Here is a 14,715-nt window from a genome sequence, read left to right on the forward strand (position 1 = left end):
TGAATTTTCACTAATTTATATCACATTTCTGCTCATGAGATATCTCATCACAATTTTTAACCTCAACCATATAGCAGCTTTTTTAGCGCTCCCTAATTTATTTGTATTAATGTTTTTCTACTTAACTGGGAGTATTTCTTAAATGGTGTAGTGTCTAGCTTTGCAGTAGTGACAAATTTATTTTATATCAGTGTGCAGTTTAAAAATGGATTTATGCAATTTTTCTATGTTTTGGGAAGTCATTTAATAAGTTAATTTTCAAGCACTTTTATTTTTTCCAGTTGTTTACTTTTAATGTTTAACATTTTAATAAGCATGTTCAGTTTATACCAGAATTGTGTAGAAATTGTGGTGATTTTTCAAAACTTTAAATGTACAGAATATAGGCCCCTGTTACCGGCCTGAAAGGTGGTCAATAAATCGGCATTGGCCCTGAAAAAACACGATATTGGTCTATCCCTACTGGGTAACCCCATCTTGATACATTAGTATCAGGCCTAATGGCTATCATTGGCAGTATACCAATAGAAGTAGAGTTTTATGGAGTCTGGAACAGTAAGTGGTGCACTAAGTGCGCAATGTGGGAACCTAAGAGTAATCATATATGGACTACATGCTCTATAGACATCTCATTACACGTTAAGTTACCTATGAGATTCCTGTACAGAGAGTAAAAGTGACATATGTAAAAACACACTGTTCAGACTGCCAATAACATTTAGCTTAAAAGTCTGCAAAGCTAGTTCAAAGTGTGTAACTAAAGTTTAAAAAAAGCTAAGGAAAAATTTTCAAATTCCTAAAGGACTGTCTAATGATCTACTGGAGAACAATATAAACACCAAAAACAAGGGACCATATACACTAAAATGTCAAACACAGGGGTCTAAACCAGACAACTATAATCACCGAGTATGGTAGGTAGCTCGAAATGTAAGAGCATTTGGAGATGGTAGTTGTAAGTAAATACCATCTATTAACTTGCATAATGAGGTGGTTTGCTTCCACTGCACTTTAAACGGTTATAGGATTAATAAGGACTTTTAGTAATAATAGGTCACACATCAGTTTTCAGTGTCTAGTCTATAAATCCGAGATATCTACCTCACTAACTAAAGTAGCTGCTTCTCCCCGTCTCAGGCGCTGGCAGGGACACACCCTCTGATTTTAAAAAAAAAAAGGGGATGTTTACAGCTTCAATGAAACATAGGTGTGATAACCTCTAGCTTAAATTTAGAATTATTAAAACTCGACTCATAAGTTGTATACCCTTCCATGTCACATTTCATGCAGAGCTAAATACTATTAGCGAATAACAGTAGTAAATAACAGTAGGCTACTAAAATTCACCTATTTCAGCACATTTGAAATATTATATCAATGAAAAAGAACAGGACATAAAAGGTAACTTTCTTAATATAGCCATGTGTTTCAGTACTGGCAGTGCCCAGCTATTCATAAAGTTATCCAACGCCATAGCGAATCTGGTTCTGTGCAACAACTAATAAAAAGGACCTTTATTGTTAGAATAGAGAGGTAAATAGAGTTCAGATTCCCAGAATTCGGCTCCCATCTAGAAGCAGTTTTAAGAATGTAGTTCCTCACCATCTGCCAAATTGCTGAGATCTCTAAGCCGTAGGGCACTAAGATACTGCCATTATCACTGTTATGGATTACATATGATCGTGTCGGCAAATAAGGGGCTTCAGTCTTCAGGCAGCAGTTTCCAGTACGGGTCCCCATGTTTAGCACTGTCCCCACTGCCTGGGTTTGTCCTGTGGGGGACGTGGTGGTTGTGTAATCCCACACGTACTGCACTTGGCTATTATCCTGCTTCACTGAGGTACCTCCATTGCAGGGATCCTCTTCTGCTGTAGAAATAGGCCTCATAACTTTGGGTTCTGAATAGCTATGATGCAGCCGGTGCTGGGGGTTCTTCAGCGTCTGTGTCCCTATACATTGCATTAACGTGATCTGTCATGGTAGCCTCCATGGGAGTGGCAGTGAGAGAAGGGCCAAAGACCTCTGTCAGCGTTGTCAGAAAGTTAGCGTAATTATCTAACACTCTGCTAAGATCAATCAGGATTGTATTAATATCCACCATTGTTAAGTATTGAAGTAGTAGTAGCCTACCCTACACGGAAGGGGGGGGGGCAGGAGAATATGTAGTGACCCCGGATCCAAGATCTGTCTGTTACTTCAAGCAAACAGCAGCCGCAAGGCCCAACTGAAGAACATAGGCACGGTTGGTTAAATTTGAGATTTGCCTCCAAATTCTTCAAAATCTTGCTGGTTGTATAAACTTGAGGATGTAGAAGAATGGAGTGAGTAATGTTCACACATTAAAACAATAAAATAACTTTAAAACAACACAAAGTGAACCACGGAGCGCCTCCAAGACACAACCTGCCACTTCAGCTATATGCTTTGCCCCCAAGTTTGTTTTTTTATATTATTGTTGATATACTGAAGCATGCTATTTTGAAAGCAGATATGCTGCACACCACCATCTGAATTCAAGAGCCAATTATCGAATATAAGCCTGGCCTATGCTCTTTAGAAAAGCCAAGCGGACCTGCAACTACCTAGGACATGGAGGATATATTTTATAAGCTTAATTCACTGTGTGGCATGGGCTGCCCCAAGACTCCTGGGTCAACGAGTACTATGATACTCCAGTAAACTGATCTCCATATAATACTATTGCTTTCAAGGTTTCTACATATGGCTGTGGTTGATGTATGAGAAGAAACCGTGCTACTGTTATTTTAGCAATGTTAGACCTTCAACAGCAATATACTAAATAAATTCAGCGGAGATAAAGAGAACTTACGACACAGCAGAAGTTTGGATACTGTCAATAAGTGGGAAGCAGAGGTATTCCAGTTGCTCCAGCAACATTTGTGGAAGCTCAAACTGAGGCTAGTTTTGTTGATATCTAACTAGGCTAGAGTACACTCCAAACAAGTTATGGCACTACCTGACACCCATTGGCAGATAGCTAAACGTAGAGAGACATCGGAGGGACTACGTCCGTGTTGAAACAGACTGCGCACCAAAGCTCAAGCTCTAGTCTAGAGAGGTAGCCCGCTTCAGTGTGGAAAAATGCGCTACACAAAAACCTGCCATTAACTTATCAGAATGCCAAGAGTACCTTGCAGAGGTACTGAGACAAGTACCTTTAATCCAACAAAATATGTAATTGGTTAGTGTAGAGGGTTCCCCAGTGGACAATGGTGGAAGAGTCAGAAACAAAGTTGCCTCTGGGTGTTACTCAAGGAGGTGCAGCCGGTCTCTAGGAGTGTAACAAAGGCCTAGGCTCAGGGGTCAGCAACCCTGGCTCTCCTGATGTTTTAGAACTACATTTCCCATGATGCTTAGGCAGCTTAAATACAAAAGCATCATGAGAAATGTAGTTCTAAAACAACTTGAGAACCAAGGTTGCTAACCCCTGACCTAGCTTATACTCAGTGTGATGAGAGGCACATTGTTCAGAGTTGTGAGAAGCAGTACAGGAGATTCCTACAAAAGGACTTAGTAAGTGGACCCTATAAGGACTACTGAAATTACCTTTTACAATAGTACAAACACCACATGAATCCTGGGTATTGAGACCTAGGCTGCAAGTTGAAGACTGGAGTGGAATAATAGTGAATGAACTTGGTTCTTTCATAAAGGGCTTTATTTTCATGTTTACTCCCATTTAATCAAGTTAAAAGGGATACTAAACCCAAATTTTCTCTTTCATGATTCAGATAGAGCATGCAATTTTTAAACAACTTTCTAATTTTCTCCTATTATCAATTTTCCTTCGTTCTCTTGGTATCTTCATTTGAAAAGCAGGAATGTAATGATTAGGAGCCAGACAATTTTTTGGTTCAGCACCCTGGATATCGCTTGCCGATTGGTGGCTACATTTAGCCACCAATTAGCAAGTGCTACCCAGGTTCTGAACCAAAAATGGTCCGGCTCCTAAGCTTTACATTCCTGATTTTAAAATAAAGATAACGATAGCAAGAGAACAAAAGAAAATTGATAATAGGAGTAAATTAGAAAGTTGATTAAAGGGCCAGTAAACCTAAAAAATAATGTTAAATAATTCTGCACATAGTGCAGAATTATATAACATTATATTAGTGCAAGTTTTTTTTATTTATAATATCTCCAGTGATTTTTATAAAAATAAGAGGGTTTTCCAGACCCGCCCTCTGTGCTCTACTGAGCGGGTCTGGTTTTTCCTCAGAGCGCATCGGGCCAGCTGTTTAGTCACAGCCCAGCCCGACTGCACCATTACAATCAATGCAGCTCGCTCCTGCTCTGTCTGACAGCAGGAGCGAGCTGCATTGAATGTAATGGCGCGGTCGGGCCAGGCTGTGACTAAACAGCTGGCCTGATGCGCTCTGAGGAAAAACCAGACCCGCTCAGTAGAGCGGGTCTGGAAAACCCCCTTATTTTTCTAAAAATCACCGGAGATATTATATAATAAAAAACTTGCACTAATATAATGTTATATAATTCTGCACTATGTGCAGAATTATATAACATTTTTTAGGTTTACAAGCACTTTAAAATTGCATGTTCTAATTACGGTGTATCAACTTAAAGGGACACTGAACCCAATTTTTTTTTTTTTTCGTGATTCAGATAGAGCAGCAATTTTAAGCAACTTTCTAATTTACTTCTATTATCAATTTATCTTTGTTCTCTTGCTGTCTTTATTTGAAAAAGAAGGCATCTAAGCTAATTTTTGGTTCAGCACAATGGACAGCACTTGTTTATTGGTTGGTTAAATTAATCCACCAATCAGCAAGAACCCAGGTTGTTCACCAAAAATGGGCCGGCATTTAAATTTACATTATTGCTTTTCAAATAAAGATACCAAGAGAATGACGAAATTTGATAATAGGAGTAAATTAGAAATTTGCATGCTCTATCTGAATCACGAAAGAAAAAAAAAATGGGTTCAGTGTCCCTTTAATATCAAATCTAGTACCTATACCAGGCTGTACAATGTCAGCAAGTAATAAGCTTATCTATACACTATTAATTTGCGTATGTTGTTAGGTTGAATAATATCACCCAGCATTTAAACTATATTTCTATATGTTTAAAAACAGAGCTCTCATGCCCTCCAACCCCCCCCCCTCCCACATCAGTGTAACAAAAATTAGCAAACATATTTACTATATTTTATATTTTTGATTTTTAAATTATTTTGGTTCCATATTTTAATTTATCAGTAAAAAGTTATGTCTTAACAGTTTACACCATTTTGCCTATTTTTGTGGGTCTCTCTTTCCCCACACTTTGTATTTTAGGTTCCCAGATGCAAAGCACCACTCCCAACAAAGATAAGAGATAGGTACATATATCTAGTGACACAATCCTATCTATACACTTGGGAGACTGCCATTGTAATTGGGTGTTAGTAATATATTAGGCTATTTATTGTATTACCTTAACCAATGTCTGCAAATTTTATTTCAAGTTTGCTCAGTCCTAGAGCTAGTTTCTCTTATTCATCTTCTTCCTATTAGAAGGTTGTTAATTCGTAGTTTATTTACGCTTGGAGATAGTCTTATACTCTAGACTATCACAATATTTTGAGTTTAGCAAATATGTATTTGTGTGTTTTTTTTCCCCATTTTACAAACAATATGTAAGTCTAATACGGTAAATGTATCACAATAGGATGTTGTAATCAATAAAAAAAATGGATGTTGTAATCCATAAAAACCTCAATAAAACATTATATAAAATATATATATATTTTTTAAAAAAAATTCTCATAAACATTCAAATTTAGGCTTTAGTAAGGGGGATGTAATTGATGTTATCATGATAATACAACACTTAAAAAAAGGACATTAAACACAAATATATTTCATGCACTCATCTTTAATTATGGGTACCACCATTTTTGAAACCTAGATTTCCCCATGCGCCTGCATTTAGACTCCACTACTGTATAGAGAGATGGTGGTGGTTTGTATGGTGTAAATTAAGTCATTTCTGACATCATACATGCCACTGCTTGCATTTTGAGCTGGCGCACTGTTTGAATGAGGGTGCATGGGGCATGTGCACATGTTTATACAAAAATAGCCTTTAATAGAAACATTTTTATATTAAAACTGAAATGCACATTTCCTTATCTCTCCTAAAAAAAATAATATATATATATATATATATATATATATATATATATATATATATATATATATATATATAAAAATTTAAAAGGGACAAACAAGAAAACATTCGATTGACATGCAGCTGGATAGTATAGGACCCATTTGTCATTATGCAGGCAGACAAGATTCTGCAGTTTAAAAAAATGATGCACTAAAAGTAATTTAATAGGAGATAGATTTGAGAAATGTTAGGAGAAAATTGACTATTTTAGCAAAGGTACAGGAATTATACATACACAGATTTGCCACTAAAGTGTGTCTGGGAACCACTGCACTAAAATACTTTATAGACCCACTTTACACAAACAATTTTTTTTATTTATTAACATAAAATGACATTGGGTATATCTCTGCACAAAACATTACCTGTATGATGGCCGACGAGCTAAGATACCCCGTATTTTTCGTGAAGAATCAATACTGTCAGATGAATCCTGAGAGTCATCACTTTCTGATAGTGATGAAACCTGAAAGAATTTTTGTGTTAGATGCAACTATGACATTCAGAGAGAGAAAAACAAACATCCAACATTTAAAGGAACAGACTACCAGGGTAACAATGCAGTTGTTTGAAATGCTGCACATTAAAAAGGGATATAAAATGTTTTTCGTTTAAGATTCAGATACAGCATGCTATTTTAAACAACTTCCTAATTTACTTTTATTATCTAATCTTCATTCTCTTGGTATCTTATTGAAAAGAATACCTAGGTAGGTTCAGGAGCAGCAAAGCACTACTGGGAGCTAGTTGCCAATTAGTGGCTGCACATAAATGCCTCCAGTGATTGGCTTACCTGATGTGATCAGCTAGCACCCAAAAATGCATTGCTGCTCCCAACAATGGATACAAAGAATAAAGCAAAATTTGATCATAGAAGTATAATTGAAAGTGGTGGTTTAGAATTGGACGCTCAGAATTCAAATAGAAGAAAAAAAAAAAAATGAATATCCATTTAAAAAAGGCCGCTATAAGTTTAGATTTGCACTAGGCATATGCTCAGTGTTTACTTTAAGGTAAAAAGGGCACTGACTGGCAGGTACCTTACACGCATTTGATTGTATTAAATCTGAACTGTTGTGTTGATGGGGGGGGGGGGGGGAGTTGCATTACAAAGTGTTTTCAATTCCCTTTAAAGACCCCAACACCATTTTCAATTTCCATTGCCTGTACTTCAATTACATTTAAAGGAAAAATAAATGAGTTACCTGCCCTGCAGCAACCTGAGGAGAATGTATTACTGACGACGATTGGGCTGTATGAATAACACCCTGAACGTGGACTTGTTCCCCACCAGGAACTTGGAAAACAATGGGAGTGGAACCTCTCAATGACATCTGGAACAAAAATATAAAGCTTCATTATAAAAAGGATGTATTATTATTATTATTTGGAGAAACTGTTTATGTAAACTATTAAAATAATTTAACTCCTGCATAATGGCACACATTAACAGAGCGAGCAAGAGAGTATATTTAATATATACTTTCCCAGGGGTAACTTCTGCCCGACAGCCATGATTGGTCGCAAAGCTGTTTGCTGCTCCAGATCTCAGAACTAATCTGCACAAAATCTTCTTCCAAAAACTCCATTGAGCGCCGATTTATTCTATACACATTGCAGCAGAGAAAACAATGTATTTAAAGTTACCTTTTTTTCTGGTCTGGTGTCAGTATCAGCCTACCTGAGATAACAAACTGCTGCGGCCTAGAACTTAACCACCCAGCAGAGCACCCGTGTCTATGTCGTTACGTAGTAGTGCTATCTTGCAAGACACTGCAGAAACTTTACCATGAAAACAACATACTCTATTCAGCCAGCAACATGTGTGACCTACCCAGATGGGAAACAGTAATTAAATGACTACTACAGTATCAATTTAGTGAATTGGAGCTTGCCCTATATACGGAGGTGAGATATCTTCCATACAATAAGGGCAGGTAGGTAAATGAACCAGCTAGTAACCCCACAGTATTGGAGAGTGCTTGAGAAATATGAGGGAGAGCTGAGAGGTCCAATAGGCAAGCTGATGTTTTCTTCCCAAGCGGCACAAGTCATGTACCTACGTTAACGCCTCCTTGGAGACTCCTTTTTTCTGGGAAAGTAGCCGGAGCTGGTGCCCTAGCATGAGATGGAGGAAATCAAGCAGTGATGACTTTGGCAGACCCTGCTCTCCATCTAGCTGTTGTGCTTACACCGAAACTGAGCGCATTGCGCTGGTCATTTGCTCGATTGTGCAGTACTATTTCAACAATTTATTTAGACTGTCCTTCAATGTTTTTGGTGGGACCGTAAGGACTGTGCTGGGACCCTTCGCTCCTGTGTTGGCTGAAACAGAGGTTCTCCTTGATCAACGATACCCGTTTGATAGATGGACTCTGGGGTGATGCTTTATTTACCTAGATTACTTAGTAGTTGCAATAACTTTAAAAAAAAAAAAAAAACAGAATTTATGTTTACCTGATAAATTACTTTCTCCAACGGTGTGTCCGGTCCACGGCGTCATCCTTACTTGTGGGATATTCTCTTCCCCAACAGGAAATGGCAAAGAGCCCAGCAAAGCTGGTCACATGATCCCTCCTAGGCTCCGCCTACCCCAGTCATTCGACCGACGTTAAGGAGGAATATTTGCATAGGAGAAACCATATGGTACCGTGGTGACTGTAGTTAAAGAAAAAAATTATCAGACCTGATTAAAAAAACCAGGGCGGGCCGTGGACCGGACACACCGTTGGAGAAAGTAATTTATCAGGTAAACATAAATTCTGTTTTCTCCAACATAGGTGTGTCCGGTCCACGGCGTCATCCTTACTTGTGGGAACCAATACCAAAGCTTTAGGACACGGATGAAGGGAGGGAGCAAATCAGGTCACCTAAATGGAAGGCACCACGGCTTGCAAAACCTCTCTCCCAAAAATAGCCTCAGAAGAAGCAAAAGTATCAAACTTGTAAAATTTGGTAAAAGTGTGCAGTGAAGACCAAGTCGCTGCCCTACATATCTGATCAACAGAAGCCTCGTTCTTGAAGGCCCATGTGGAAGCCACAGCCCTAGTGGAATGAGCTGTGATTCTTTCGGGAGGCTGCCGTCCGGCAGTCTCGTAAGCCAATCTGATGATGCTTTTAATCCAAAAAGAGAGAGAGGTAGAAGTTGCTTTTTGACCTCTCCTTTTACCGGAATAAACAACAAACAAGGAAGATGTTTGTCTAAAATCCTTTGTAGCATCTAAATAGAATTTTAGAGCGCGAACAACATCCAAATTGTGCAACAAACGTTCCTTCTTTGAAACCGGTTTCGGACACAGAGAAGGTACGATAATCTCCTGGTTAATGTTTTTGTTAGAAACAACTTTTGGAAGAAAACCAGGTTTAGTACGTAAAACCACCTTATCTGCATGGAACACCAGATAAGGAGGAGAACACTGCAGAGCAGATAATTCTGAAACTCTTCTAGCAGAAGAAATTGCAACTAAAAACAAAACTTTCCAAGATAATAACTTTATATCAACGGAATGCAAGGGTTCAAACGGAACCCCCTGAAGAACTGAAAGAACTAAATTGAGACTCCAAGGAGGAGTCAAAGGTTTGTAAACAGGCTTAATTCTAACCAGAGCCTGAACAAAGGCTTGAACATCTGGCACAGCGGCCAGCTTTTTGTGAAGTAACACAGACAAGGCAGAAATCTGTCCCTTCAGGGAACTTGCAGATAATCCTTTTTCCAATCCTTCTTGAAGGAAGGATAGAATCCTAGGAATCTTAACCTTGTCCCAAGGGAATCCTTTAGATTCACACCAACAGATATATTTTTTCCAAATTTTGTGGTAAATCTTTCTAGTTACAGGCTTTCTGGCCTGAACAAGAGTATCGATAACAGAATCTGAGAATCCTCGCTTCGATAAGATCAAGCGTTCAATCTCCAAGCAGTCAGCTGGAGTGAAACCAGATTCGGATGTTCGAACGGACCCTGAACAAGAAGGTCTCGTCTCAAAGGTAGCTTCCAAGGAGGAGCCGATGACATATTCACCAGATCTGCATACCAAGTCCTGCGTGGCCACGCAGGAGCTATCAAGATCACCGACGCCCTCTCCTGATTGATCCTGGCTACCAGCCTGGGGATGAGAGGAAACGGCGGGAACACATAAGCTAGTTTGAAGGTCCAAGGTGCTACTAGTGCATCCACTAGAGCCGCCTTGGGATCCCTGGATCTGGACCCGTAGCAAGGAACTTTGAAGTTCTGACGAGAGGCCATCAGATCCATGTCTGGAATGCCCCACAGCTGAGTGACTTGGGCAAAGATTTCCGGATGGAGTTCCCACTCCCCCGGATGCAATGTCTGACGACTCAGAAAATCCGCTTCCCAATTTTCCACTCCTGGGATGTGGATAGCAGACAGGTGGCAGGAGTGAGACTCCGCCCATAGAATGATTTTGGTCACTTCTTCCATCGCCAGGGAACTCCTTGTTCCCCCCTGATGGTTGATGTACGCAACAGTTGTCATGTTGTCTGATTGAAACCGTATGAACTTGGCCCTCGCTAGCTGAGGCCAAGCCTTGAGAGCATTGAATATCGCTCTCAGTTCCAGAATATTTATCGGTAGAAGAGATTCTTCCCGAGACCAAAGACCCTGAGCTTTCAGGGATCCCCAGACCGCGCCCCAGCCCATCAGACTGGCGTCGGTCGTGACAATGACCCACTCTGGTCTGCGGAATGTCATCCCTCGTGACAGGTTGTCCAGGGACAGCCACCAACGGAGTGAGTCTCTGGTCCTCTGATTTACTTGTATCTTCGGAGACAAGTCTGTATAGTCCCCATTCCACTGACTGAGCATGCACAGTTGTAATGGTCTTAGATGAATGCGTGCAAAAGGAACTATGTCCATTGCCGCTACCATCAACCCGATCACTTCCATGCACTGAGCTATGGAAGGAAGAGGAACGGAATGAAGTATCCGACAAGAGTCTAGAAGTTTTGTTTTTCTGGCCTCTGTCAGAAAAATCCTCATTTCTAAGGAGTCTATTATTGTTCCCAAGAAGGGAACCCTTGTTGACGGAGATAGAGAACTCTTTTCCACGTTCACTTACCATCCGTGAGATCTGAGAAAGGCCAGGACAATGTCCGTGTGAGCCTTTGCTTGAGGAAGGGACGACGCTTGAATCAGAATGTCGTCCAAGTAAGGTACTACAGCAATGCCCCTTGGTCTTAGCACAGCTAGAAGGGACCCTAGTACCTTTGTGAAAATCCTTGGAGCAGTGGCTAATCCGAAAGGAAGCGCCACGAACTGGTAATGTTTGTCCAGGAATGCGAACCTCAGGAACCGATGATGTTCCTTGTGGATAGGAATATGTAGATACGCATCCTTTAAATCCACCGTGGTCATAAATTGACCTTCCTGGATGGAAGGAAGAATAGTTCGAATGGTTTCCATCTTGAACGATGGAACCTTGAGAAACTTGTTTAAGATCTTGAGATCTAAGATTGGTCTGAACGTTCCCTCTTTTTTGGGAACTATAAACAGATTGGAGTAGAACCCCATCCCTTGTTCTCTTAATGGAACAGGATGAATCACTCCCATTTTTAACAGGTCTTCTACACAATGTAAGAATGCCTGTCTTTTTATGTGGTCTGAAGACAACTGAGACCTGTGGAACCTCCCCCTTGGGGGAAGTCCCTTGAATTCCAGAAGATAACCTTGGGAGACTATTTCTAGCGCCCAAGGATCCAGAACATCTCTTGCCCAAGCCTGAGCGAAGAGAGAGAGTCTGCCCCCCACCAGATCCGGTCCCGGATCGGGGGCCAACATTTCATGCTGTCTTGGTAGCAGTGGCAGGTTTCTTGGCCTGCTTTCCCTTGTTCCAGCCTTGCATTGGTCTCCAAGCTGGCTTGGCTTGAGAAGTATTACCCTCTTGCTTAGAGGACGTAGCACTTTGGGCTGGTCCGTTTCTACGAAAGGGACGAAAATTAGGTTTATTTTTTGCCTTGAAAGGCCGATCCTGAGGAAGGGCGTGGCCCTTACCCCCAGTGATATCAGAGATAATCTCTTTCAAGTCAGGGCCAAACAGCGTTTTCCCCTTGAAAGGAATGTTAAGTAGCTTGTTCTTGGAAGACGCATCAGCCGACCAAGATTTCAACCAAAGCGCTCTGCGCGCCACAATAGCAAACCCAGAATTCTTAGCCGCTAACCTAGCCAATTGAAAAGTGGCGTCTAGGGTGAAAGAATTAGCCAATTTGAGAGCATTGATTCTGTCCATAATCTCCTCATAAGGAGGAGAATCACTATCGACCGCCTTTATCAGCTCATCGAACCAGAAACATGCGGCTGTAGCGACAGGGACAATGCATGAAATTGGTTGTAGAAGGTAACCCTGCTGAACAAACATTTTTTTAAGTAAACCTTCTAATTTTTTATCCATAGGATCTTTGAAAGCACAACTATCCTCTATGGGTATAGTGGTGCGTTTGTTTAAAGTGGAAACCGCTCCCTCGACCTTGGGGACTGTCTGCCATAAGTCCTTTCTGGGGTCGACCATAGGAAACAATTTTTTAAATATGGGGGGAGGGACGAAAGGAATACCGGGCCTTTCCCATTCTTTATTAACAATGTCCGCCACCCGCTTGGGTATAGGAAAAGCTTCTGGGAGCCCCGGCACCTCTAGGAACTTGTCCATTTTACATAGTTTCTCTGGGATGACCAACTTGTCACAATCATCCAGAGTGGATAATACCTCCTTAAGCAGAATGCGGAGATGTTCCAACTTAAATTTAAATGCAATCACATCAGGTTCAGCTTGTTGAGAAATGTTCCCTGAATCAGTAATTTCTCCCTCAGACAAAACCTCCCTGGCCCCATCAGACTGAGTTAGGGGCCCTTCAGAAATATTAATATCAGCGTCGTCATGCTCTTCAGTATCTAAAACAGAGCAGTCGCGCTTACGCTGATAAGTGTTCATTTTGGCTAAAATGTTTTTGACAGAATTATCCATTACAGCCGTTAATTGTTGCATAGTAAGGAGTATTGGCGCGCTAGATGTACTAGGGGCCTCCTGAGTGGGCAAGACTCGTGTAGACGAAGGAGGGAATGATGCAGTACCATGCTTAAAATAAAACCGTTACTGTCACTTTAAATTTTAAACTGAACACACTTTATTACTGCAAATGCGAAAAAACATGAAGGAATTGTACAAAATTCACCAAATTTTCACCACAGTGTCTTAAAGCCTTAAAAGTATTGCACACCAAATTTGGAAGCTTTAACCCTTAAAATAACGGAACCGGAGCCGTTTTGAACTTTAACCCCTTTACAGTCCCTGGTATCTGCTTTGCTGAGACCCAACCAAGCCCCAAGGGGAATACGATACCAAATGACGCCTTCAGAAAGTCTTTTCTAAGTATCAGAGCTCCTCTCACATGCGACTGCATGCCATGCCTCTCAAAAACAAGTGCGCAACACCGGCGCGAAAATGAGGCTCTGCCTATGCTTTGGGAAAGCCCCTAAAGAATAAGGTGTCTAAAACAGTGCCTGCCGATATTATTATATCAAAATACCCAGATAAAATGATTCCTCAAGGCTAAATATGTGTTAATAATCAATCGATTTAGCCCAAAAAAAGTCTACAGTCTTAATAAGCCCTTTTTTGAAGCCCTTATTTACAATCGTAATAAACATGGCTTACCGGATCCCAGAGGGAAAATGACAGCTTCCAGCATTACATCGTCTTGTTAGAATGTGTCATACCTCAAGCAGCAAGAGACTGCTCACTGTTCCCCCAACTGAAGTTAATTGCTCTCAACAGTCCTGTGTGGAACAGCCATGGATTTTAGTGACGGTTGCTAAAATCATTTTCCTCATACAAACAGAAATCTTCATCTCTTTTCTGTTTCTGAGTAAATAGTACATACCAGCACTATTTCAAAATAACAAACTCTTGATTGAATAATAAAAACTACAGTTAAACACTAAAAAACTCTAAGCCATCTCCGTGGAGATGTTGCCTGTACAACGGCAAAGAGAATGACTGGGGTAGGCGGAGCCTAGGAGGGATCATGTGACCAGCTTTGCTGGGCTCTTTGCCATTTCCTGTTGGGGAAGAGAATATCCCACAAGTAAGGATGACGCCGTGGACCGGACACACCTATGTTGGAGAAAGAGACCTACTACCATTTGTAGATAGCTTACATGACAATACTTTTTATTGTTCCTACAGTGTTTCACTCAATATCATTTTGAGATTTCTACATGCTTGTCTTATACAATATACTTTGTTCTACATTCTGATAAAGTCACAACTGTTGTTTGAATGAGGAGGTGTGCATATTTGTAACCCATGCATGTTGATTTCAGGGTCCCATAGATAACCTTTTAGTGCTCCATTTACAGGCATACCTCGTTTTATTGCACTTCGCAGAGTTTTAAAAGTAAGACACCCGCTAGCTCCCATATTTACCTTGAGGGACATAACCCTACAACTTGTCTTGAGTATAAAGTTCTTGTTTTATTGGGCAAAATAGATGTGTTGGAGATTACACTAGATT

At 40.5% G+C, this 14,715-nt stretch overlaps 1 protein-coding gene across 1 annotated transcript in view; it reads right to left on the reverse strand.

Annotated features, from left to right (window-relative positions):
* Window positions 1-14,715, reverse strand: part of ATF1 (activating transcription factor 1) — a 75,083-nt gene that overhangs the window by 43,754 nt on the left and 16,614 nt on the right. Inside the window, exons 3-4 of the mRNA XM_053708236.1 lie at window positions 7,398-7,526; window positions 6,558-6,658 (exon numbers count right to left, since the gene is read on the reverse strand). Coding sequence (XP_053564211.1) covers window positions 6,558-6,658; window positions 7,398-7,526 — 230 coding nt within the window. The remainder of the gene's footprint in view (window positions 1-6,557; window positions 6,659-7,397; window positions 7,527-14,715) is intronic.

This window comes from Bombina bombina, chromosome 3, assembly GCF_027579735.1.
Source record: "Bombina bombina isolate aBomBom1 chromosome 3, aBomBom1.pri, whole genome shotgun sequence".
NCBI lineage: Eukaryota > Metazoa > Chordata > Amphibia > Anura > Bombinatoridae > Bombina > Bombina bombina.